The following is a 10,839-nucleotide window of genomic DNA, read 5'->3' as shown; positions in this document are numbered from 1 at the left end:
CCTGGCTGGACACCTCGGGGACGACACATAGCACACCTGCACGAGCATTCTGGTAACATAACTGGCCTGATACCTCTTCTCCCGATTCTCCACTTTTTGTAACATGTTCTCTGGATGGAACTATTAGATTATGGGACGCCGCTCGCATGGAAGGCCAAAGTGTAGCCAACAGGTATGCAAAAATAAATTATACTGATATAATTGATTGAATAAACAAAATTAACAACCATTCGATGTAACTCAAAAACTACGTAAATTATTCTAGATTTTGAATTTTTAATAACTTCCCGTAGGGTAAATTATTGTAATGGGCCGATAATCGGAATTGAAAATTTTTTTATTTCTCGACGTTTTGAAGGTTTCTGAACATTTTGGCATACCTCAAAAAAATGGATGTGTGTGTGTGTATGTATTTTGGATACAAATTTCCAGTCACGTTTTCGGGCGCACGGATCAACCGATTTGAATGGTTCAAAAACATTCGATTCCTATCGATAGGGAAAAGAGCTGATTAGTTTTTGGCAAGGCAGGTCCAGCCGTTTCGGGGATACGGAGCAAAGAGTGCAGAAAATAGAAATCGACTTTTTTGAAAGAACGGAGCATCCGATTTGATGATCTAAAAACATTCAATTAGTATGATGGGGAGAGTGTTTGGATTAGTTTTTGGCAAAGGTAAGTCCAGCCATTTTGAAGATACGGAGCTAAATATGTAAAAAATGGCAGTTTTTTGAGAGAACTAAGCGTCCGATTTGTATGATTCAAAGAACTTTCTGCTTGTCTTAACAAAATAATTGATTTTGGAAAAAAAGATTGTTTCATTTTTTTTTTTTTTAATTTTTGGTATATCGAAAATAATTCAGATTTATTTTTAATTTTGACTATAGTTCCTAATAACTTAAACAAATAATAATTGCTTTCAAACACAAGCAATTCAGTTTATATAATACTAATAAATTTAGACAATGTTACAATATTTATAATAATTTATTTGAAAACATTCAGTATTCCTTGAACATTTCGTTACGGTACGGGAAGTTCCAGCAATTTGCCTTAAGGCACGATGCCACCCACCCCACTAGTTTTAGTTTCAAATGTTTCTTGTGTCAATTTCCTATTTTTACTTTTTTACAGATCAAAACAACTGTTCACTCCTCGCATAGGTCCCTTAACGTTCGTTTCATCATTAGAGTCAGGAAGAACCCTGGCGTTTGCTTCGCGCAGTGGTCAATTACAGGTAACGCGCGTGGACGCTTCTCCTAGGTACACGTCCCTGCTGAGAGGCACCAGCAGCGTCGAATTTGGTGGAGCAAGTGGTGATTTGGATTTGGATGATTCGCCTCCTTTGGCTGCTTGCGTGACTCAACGTGGAGCAGGATCAGTATTAGTGTACGCCACTTTGTACGGAGGGCTTGTCGCATGGGATTTAAGAGCACCTGGTAAGTAAGATATTTATTAATATATTTGTTTTGTAATTTCTTTTATGTTTGTTCTATTTACGATTCTACTAAATAATTAATTATACGGGATATAATAGATAAATAATTTTATAATAAACTAGCAAACTCGACGAACTCCGTTTCGCCACCAGATGGTTTCATGAGAAAGATGAAGACATTTTTTGTTTGTTTTATATTTGAAAAGGAAAAATTTGATTTTATTGCACAACAGTAATGAATTTATTTCGATTACAAAAATGAAGTGTTTTTTAGTTGAACTTCTCTAAGTAAATGAAAGTGAATCCGCAAATTATCCGTTTCATTGACGTGCTCTTTGGTAAACCACATTTTTTGTTTTTTGGTCTGACGTTAACACAAACAAAGCGGATGGTTTTCCAACTCGTGAACAGGCAACGTATAACTGCCCATGTGAAAAACAATGATTTTCTAAATAATCTATTTGAAATTTATTTTGCAAACACTAAGCGATTGGCCATGCGACTTGTTATTGCGAATGCAAGGCGAACTGGAAATTGCAATCGTTTGAAGTCAAACGGAAGACCAGTCGGAATCATTGGTATGTCACCAAATCGCCAGCAATGTTTGATTGAATGGTGAAATTCAGTGCGCGTACATCATTATTCTTTGCTGCAAGAATTGCTCGTTGACTTAACTAAGCATAATTCCGATAATTCTCACTAATGTCATTACTCGAATTTTCAATTACGGTGCGTGAAGTTCCAGCAATTTGCATTAAGGCACCACTAATTTTCTTAGCTATAAACCTTGCGGAGCCCTAGACCTTTCCAACGAATGCAAAATGGTCGAAATCTGTTCGTGCGTTCTGGATTTATTTCGTCAGGAAGGAAAACCCGACTTATTTTTATATATATGTAGATTATATTATATAATAGGGAATATAATATATTTATAAGGGTAGAATTGTTGAAAATGACTATTATGATTTATTTGATAGGGAGAGTAATGTTCTCATGTTTACTCTTTTCTTTTTGCGTGACTTTTATTCAGGAGTCGCTTGGCGCATGCAAGCCGATTTGCGCCATGGTTTCACTACCAGTATGTGCATGGATCCTGGTGATTGCTGGCTCGCAATTGGAACAAGTCACGGCAAACATTCTTGCTGGGATTTGCGTTTTCGTTTGCCGATTGCTTCTATTGATCATCCAACTAGTGAGTATAAAAGAAATATTTTATGAAATTATAATGATATAAAATTGTCTACGGCATATCATTTTTATTCATCATGTGATATATTTTTATTACAGAATCTCGTGTTCGTAAAGTAATTTGTCATCCAAGTCAACCGTCTTGGATTTTATCCAGTGTTCAAGGCAACAATGAAGTTTCTCTTTGGAATTTGGAAACAGGATTTCGGCAATCTGTGCTTTGGGCTAGCTCTGCTCCACCTTTATCTAACACTCAGGTAATACTCGTTATCTAATAATCTTGATTAAGAACTTGCTGCTATTGAAACAAATGCAATACTTATTATTAATATTTTATCTTGTTTATTTTAATTTATATGATTCTTTTGATTAAAGGTTTCTTCACACTCAGTATGTGCCATGTATGCCGGATGCGTGGATCGCACTGGTTTCTTATTAGCAGGAGGATCCGATCAGAGAGTTCGGTTTTGGAATTTAGATAGACCCGAAGAATCTTGTTTACTCATACCAGCCCCTAACGATTCTTTATCTTCTCAAGATATTATTTACAAGTTTGTATTACGTTTTTACTTATCTCATCCACGAAAACACATTGTATTGGATGATATCATGATGATTTCAATGTAATTTATTAAGCCTTCTTCTTCGTTAATTGATTAACTTATTCGGTTTGGCTTTCTATTATGAATGGTTGAATTATGACATATTCTTTGTATAATTATATTATTCTTCCCAGATCGCGCCTTATCGACGGCACATCAGTCGTCCAGGAAGTTCCAAGTGGTCCTACCGGACGCACTAGTGGTTCGGTGTCCGGTGGCCCCGAAGAGTTACCTAGACCTGGACCAGATGCCCCGCCTACTGGTCACCTAGCGCCTTTAGCAGAAGTAATATTGGTTCGTGCAGGCACGAGCGGAGGTGCTGGACAATGCTCAATAGTCACAGCTTCTAGAGACGGTGTTGTGAAATTGTGGAAATAAATGAGCCGATGGATAGTGATACAATGGGTGATATAAAATATTTATGATGATTATTGAAGGATATGTAGCAATAAAATGTATATCATTCGCCGAAAAATTTTCTCAGTTCGCTGGCAAGTTGAATGCTTATAGATCTTCTTTATTCAACATTTACTAATGTACAAGTTGCAACTTTATCAGCGCAATTGTATTACTTACTAAAACAGCAAAATGTCAAGAAACAGCAAATAAACTTATCACCCGAAAGCTATAAGTACTCAAATTGTCAATAAACTGATACAATCAGGTATGTATAATGAATTTTTCAAAGTAATTCGATTTTTTATAGCTAAGATTTCTAAACTAAACTATTAAAAACCGTTTTGACACGCAATACCTTAGGAACCTATTATGTGATGTAGACAAATTAATTTACTTATTTGTTGATTTTATTTTTGAAATCGGTAAAAAGATGAATAAAAATAGTTTATTAAATTATAATTCACTAATATGAACCAATTTTTTTTTGAGCGTCGATATGTATATGCATCTGTGTGTGAATGTTATGTATATTTTTAATATGAAATGATATATTTTTAAAATTTATTTTGGTTGGTGTAGAAGTTATATTTTGATTGAGATATTTCTATATTTATAAAATGAACCAAAATGTTAGCTGTATTCTTTTAAATTTTATATTAGTGAATTATATAAACATTAAAAAGTACTGATTAAAGTAACTTATCAGCGTGTATACAATTTTGTTCGTAATGTATATATTTATACCTATGGGACTTAATGAACTAAATAATTATAAAACTTGTTAGTAAAGCATATAGTTATATAGATATATGTATATTGTTATAAAGTATGGAATATAGCATTATTATACATTATTGTGTCTTTAATATTCATTAATTGCATTCAATAATCGTATATCAAAAAATTATGATATTTCTTCAATAGCTATCATACTTAAAATTTTATATAATATGTATATTTATTAATAATATAGCAAGCTATGCTTTGCAGAAGTATTTAAATTAATTAATTTTATTTTTCTATTTCTTTAATCTAAACTTTTAATGTCATTTATTATATACGAAAAAAAGGAAACAATTGAAAGTTTATTTAAATACCAATTATCTTATGAAAGATGTCAACTGAATTATCTATTGTCAATATAGAAGATTATCCATTTATAACTTCAATCGAAGAAACTTTTCTTCTGGGAAGGTATGTATATTTTTAATGATAAATAGACTCATTCTTTAAAATAATGATTATTTCTTATATTTTTCAGACATCTTTGTACAGGTATAATCATAACATTAACATGGATATTAACGGCTTCTCAATGCTTACTCCATCAAGGATCCGAAAATTATACGAAAGATGAACTTTTAAGAGATCCAGCATATTATGAAGTAATCAAAATATTTGATAAAGATTTACTATTATATCATATATCGATCAAGATCATATAACATCATTTTGAATATCTAGCATACTTCTATTCAAATTTATTTTAAAGAATAGCATCCGGAAATATATAATAATTTATATTCAAAATAATATAGTTTCATTTATATTTAATCATAATGCATCTTCAAAATAGATTTGACTTTTCAGGTGGTTACAGGTGTTGAAAGCACAGGATACGGAAAAAAATCAGCTTGTAAATTTTTCATAGTACATGAAAATTCTTCAACTGGTCCTACCAATTTCGATTATGGAGTTGGTAAGTTTGTAGTAGATATAAAATTGCTTAATTTTTGTTCGAGAAATTCTCTATTAATTTATTTTTTTTAACAGCTCTTATTGGTCTTAAAGATCTTCTGACTCAATCTACCAGTGTTAAGCCGATTCAGTACTCAGGCCTTCAGACAGATATATTTGGTATGAATTAAGAATTTTAAATATTTTTGCTCAAAAATGCTCATAACACGAATTTCTAAATAAATTTTGGAAATTTGTATTATGACCGGTAACACAATATTGTGCTATTGTGTATAATTGTAATACATTATTATTTATGATTAGCGAATGAATTATAATCCGGCATTATTTTCCGACAAAGTCGTTTTCACTTGTAAACATATATATGATTTATATTATTAATGAAAGATTAATAGTGCTACTGCTTGATATCGGGTTTGAACGCAACGCAGGTTTTGAACTAGTACCCTAGTATCTCGGCATTCATTTACATATTTGTTAAAATTATTTTTTTCTTTCAATTTTCAACTATTCTTTATTATATTTTAACAGGTGAACAATGTAAAGTTATCGGCTGGCTTAAAAGTGATGAGGAACAAGATTATGTCAAAGCCTTTAAACTCATTTCATTCAACGTTACTGCCCTTTATGATAATGAATGCAAGTTTATTCAAGAACAAGTTAATATCACCCAAAGTGATCAATATATCTGTTTGCAGGCCAATTCTGGTAGGGTATTACAATATCATTTATTATTTCTAGATTTCAAGTTTGTATATTTTTGCAGACTTTCGCTGGCTGGACATTGCTGCTGCGGTGATCTGCTCCAGATCTGATGTCGTAGAAGCAATAGTTGTTTCTAGAATTGATTCAGAATCTCCAGATTCTCTCAGTATATTTCTGGCTATCAGACTTGATTATAGTGCTGTTTGGATTGCAACCAGGACTGCAATACCGTCTACGAAGTTGAAGCAAACGGACCACAAATTGGGATAGATTTTCAGGTAATATATATTTTATCGATATTACATTTTATTTTATTTGGTTTTTATTATTATCGATGCATGTTTTCTATATTAAACAAATGTGTATATTTATATATATTAGACTCTTGATAATCCGACACTAACAAAAATCTGTCGGATTACTGGAAAGTTCTGATAATTGGATTCTAATGAAAAAGTCATAAAAGCATCCCTATAAATGATTTGATCATTTTGTTGTGAAATAATTTTGTAATGATGAATTATACGTGAAAAATATTATACAAATTGTGTAAAAAAATGATAGGTATTAAAATAATGTTCTCAATTTTTATTTAGCAAGTGTTTAATAAATTTTATTGCCATTGTTATTAGAGTAAGTTATAGTAATCGCAAAAAAATCAAAAATGAAAATTTTCATATATCTTTACGTTTCAAAGGTTTCTGAATATTTTGACATACCTTAGAAAAAATGGATGCATGTGTGTGTGTGCGGATACAATATTTCGTCGACGATTTGGGGAACACCGATCAACCGATTTGAATAATTCAAAAAACATTTTACTTATATTGACAAGATGAAGAACTGATTAAATTTTTGGGAAGGCAGGTTCACGGTTTCGGAGATCAAGTAAAAAATGTAAAAAAATGTCATTTTTCAAATGTGTACACATTTTGTGTAAATTTTTCCGTTCCAAGGGTTCCGTACCAAGATTTTTAATTACGCCTTAAGGCACGATGCTATACACCACTAGTTTGAATTTTAATTCTGACTTTGCCTAAATAATTTATTCATCATCATCTTTCAAATCATTGAACCATATTCATTATTTTTATCAAACCAGTAAAGGTCAAAGAGCAAACTAGTTATGCGTTAATTGTAACCAAATGTATAGTTTACCTACGTCTACCCTACTCTTTTTTTTGAGTCCTGCTATAATTTAATATTAATTCAATTCAAAAACGACAAATTTATAATGTTTTAAATCCTTTACATTCCGGCAAAAGTTTAAATTTGACGAATAGAAATAACTATTCGTTTATCTATAGTAATCGTATGTTTATATTTAGTTTAGAGATAATAATTTCTCATTACACATAGAACTCGGTTCATAGAAGGCATTGCCCTCTTTCTTAAAATTTTATGTTCACGATTAATAAAATGCCATTGAATTAAATAATATTTAATAACCAAAAAAAAATGAAATATTTTCTTGTTTCGATTTTAAGAAAAAGACAATTTTTTAAAAAGGGAATCAAATCTTGTCGATTTTTATACCATAAAGATGTAATTTGAATATAATTTGATATTTAACAATTCAGCACAAAAAACAATTATTTTAATTTTTTTAAACCGAACACAAATGTTTTAAGAAATAAGAGCTGAATATATTTTGCTGTAATTTTTTATATTAGCAATACGCAATTGTACAAAATACAAAATTAGATGAAAAACTTTTTTGTTCAATCTTGGTCTAATTTTTAATATTAATTGTATCGATTGAAATCTATGTCTGATTCAAAAAATCAACGCAGTTATAACTATATCCAAAATACGTCGAATGTGAAATAGTTATCTTTATCTAATTTTGTGCAAATAATAGTAAATTTCTAACACATTGTTTCAAAAAACATTTTAAATAAATTATGAATACAAATTAAGTGTTTGAATATAGATCATATATCAGCTGGATCATTTGAGATTATTTACATGTATGCGCAATTCAGGGATGTATTAGGGTCTTGCAATTTTTTGAAAGATGTTCGTATACTGTTCGAAATATATAGTAGAATATATTTTATGAATTACCGATTTTCTAAATGAATAAAATCTATCAATTATAATTTATTTAATATTGGTTCGGTTGAAAGCAAGCAATTTACTATATTTAAAAATGCTTTTTTTTAATAATTTTTTCAAGAAATTAGGCAAATCGTTTCATAACAAAACTTCAGTAAATAACGACAAGTCTATTATTATGCAGTACATTTTATTAATTTTATATAATGCATATTATTCAAGTATAATTATAATTTAGATTAATTATTGTATTTTTAAAAAATATTATTATTATTATGCAAAGAAAAGAGTAAGCACGTGAAAGTTTACATATAAAAAATGAATCTTGATTAATAGATATGTTAGTTAATTAGTATTTTTGGAATAAACAAATTATAACTAAAATTAAACTAGTTGGTATTGGTATTTTAGAATAATTGCTTTTAGGCAAGTTACATGAAATTCGCGATATGTGTAAATAATCGACTTAATCAATAAAAAATAAATTAATTATGAGTGATTAAAAGTATTCCGAGTGGATTTTTTACACATAATTGAAAACGAACGAACACTTTAACTCGGAGTATTTTCTAAAACCAAATTTTTACAAATGAATAATTTTTATAATTGTACCTTATTCCGTAGGACTTTAATGGTTTGTTAAGACTAAGTACTCTATCGTTATATTAAGTAAATCGTCTAATTTTAATTTTAACAAACGCCAAAAAAACTAGTCATTTTCTCAAACTTTGATGATTTTTTAAAATTAAACTACTTGTCGTAACTCTTTATTACTTGGCCGTAATATTTCAGTAAGTTCTATAGGACCATGATATGTATCGCCAAAAAAAGTTCCATAAAAACCGGTTTATTTTTTTTCAACAGTTAATTACAAGAAAACGGCTCGATAGATTTTCACCTAAAACTAATCAGTATTATTCCCAACTATCTTTCGAACAGCTTTTGATTTTTTTAAATCGATTCGTTAGTATGAGCTTAAATGTGGACGAAAAGTTTAACACTTTTTTCAAATTACAACGGCTCGGCAGATCGTCGCACAAAACTGACAGAGAATAGTTCTCATTGAGGTACATCAAATGGCTTTTAAATTTCTAAAGTCGGTTCAGGCGTTTTTGATCAAACGTCGATTTACGGCAAAAAATCTGTTCACATACACACACACACACACATACTTTTTCCAAATTTAGTCTCATTCGATTCAGAATGGCTTGAAACGTCAAGAAAACATAAAATTAGCGAATCGGAATTTTTGATGAAAACATAAACTTCTCCTTTGGGAAGTTAAAGGTATTTACATAAAATGCGGCTATTTTAAGTTAAAACAGACTTTGTTTTTTTTTTTAAATAAAACTCTGTTAAAGTAGATAAAGTAATAAATGAAATCAAAATTTTATTTAAATGGAATTAATGAGTAACGAAACGTTTGCACTAAATAATAATTGAAATAAAAATTAATATAATATGACATTTAGAATAATAGATAATACTGTCTAGTTTTCTATAATTTGAATGATATTAATCATATAATTAGCGCTACTAGGAACATCTTTATATCTGTTCTTATAAACAAGTGATATGTTCAGTGGCGTCGGAACCGTGTGGGCTTTAGCAAACCCAAAAGAAACTATCCCACTGGCTGCCTATAAAAAAATCGAGCCCACCCATCAAAAATTTGCTTCCGACGCCACTGGATATGTTCAATTGAAGCGAATTAACAGTCTTGAGTACGTAGAAATAATTTAATTATATAGTTTCCGAATATCTTGCGTATTCAAATATTACTTCTATATTAAAACTTTGCGTATTTTAATAGTCATCGGCCGTCTCTGTCCTCTCGAGCGCACCCACACAGTCGCATCTCATCGGATCTCGAATGTATCGAATGCATCGAATGCATCAAGTGTTAGCTGTTAGAGCTCCCAATAAGTTCTTCGGTCCTCGGCACATGCGAACAGCCGAAGATGGCATCTCTTCTACTACACAACACACTAGTATAGATCACTACACACATTTTTGGATGTTTGTTTACTACAGCGTTTCTCAACATTTATCTAATTGAAAGATAAAATTTTGGAATAAAATTCTATAGTAATTTTGAATAAAATCTTGAATTTTATTCGAATTGTGTTTAATCGAATCTTGAAAACTTATAACGATAAATTATTTTAAGAAACTATATTAATTTTTTAATTTCGGATATTCAATTAACAGAATTTGGGTATTTTTAAAGCTTATTTATTAGCCATTTACTCTGTTTCTCGAATTGAGCGAATTTTTTAATGCAGTTTTTTAATATATAGTTTATTATTTGTTTATTCATTTGAGTAATATTGGTTTCAGTATTTTTTTAAATAAATTTAAAATCTTTTATCGGTTACGAATATTGCGGAAGATTTTTCAGTGCCAGATTATGTCAACCTTTTATTCACGTCACAAAAAAGTTAATCGAAATTGGAAATTTAAATTTTGAGTATAGTTTTTTTTTTTTTATTATTCGAACAGCGATCAGAACTTATGGGTCTATGAGCTGTTGTGATTAATACCTTACAAACTACGTTTGTTTTTTACAGATGGCAACCCAAACAGTTGTCACATCTCTGTATGATAAATTTTTATTATAATCTCTGTAATGGGGCAAGTATGGTGCAACAATGCCGACTGAGGGCTATTTTCACTTGGAAACATATTGCTATTTATATTTCCAAGTGAAAATCGTTGTCACTGTTGCCTGACAGCAGGCTGCTCGAAGGGGGT

General features: G+C 30.4%; 2 protein-coding genes across 2 annotated transcripts; both read left to right on the top strand.

The window, feature by feature from the left end:
• Positions 1-82: 82 nt before the first annotated feature.
• Positions 83-3,984, top strand: LOC113384632 (phosphoinositide 3-kinase regulatory subunit 4-like). Its single transcript, XM_026622378.1, has 6 exons — positions 83-172; positions 1,132-1,436; positions 2,466-2,627; positions 2,723-2,880; positions 2,999-3,174; positions 3,360-3,984. Exons 1-6 carry the CDS (start codon positions 147-149, stop codon positions 3,601-3,603), a joined length of 1,071 nt encoding a protein of 356 aa, XP_026478163.1. The 5' UTR covers positions 83-146; the 3' UTR covers positions 3,604-3,984.
• Positions 3,985-4,738: 754 nt separating this feature from the next.
• On the top strand, positions 4,739-6,297 carry LOC113386314 (ovochymase-2-like). The gene is made up of 6 exons (XM_026624103.1): positions 4,739-4,818; positions 4,886-5,009; positions 5,215-5,323; positions 5,398-5,481; positions 5,854-6,030; positions 6,089-6,297. The coding sequence occupies exons 1-6, from the start codon at positions 4,739-4,741 to the stop codon at positions 6,295-6,297; spliced, it is 783 nt and encodes a 260-aa protein (XP_026479888.1).
• The last annotated feature ends 4,542 nt before the right edge of the window (positions 6,298-10,839 follow it).

The sequence above is a fragment of the Ctenocephalides felis genome, unplaced genomic scaffold (assembly GCF_003426905.1).
Source record: "Ctenocephalides felis isolate EL2017-DRISC unplaced genomic scaffold, ASM342690v1 CF-g0.4_SCAFFOLD_03571, whole genome shotgun sequence".
Lineage (NCBI taxonomy): Eukaryota > Metazoa > Arthropoda > Insecta > Siphonaptera > Pulicidae > Ctenocephalides > Ctenocephalides felis.
The sequence above is the reverse complement of the archived record's forward strand: the minus strand, read 5'-3'. Positions and strand labels throughout refer to the sequence as shown.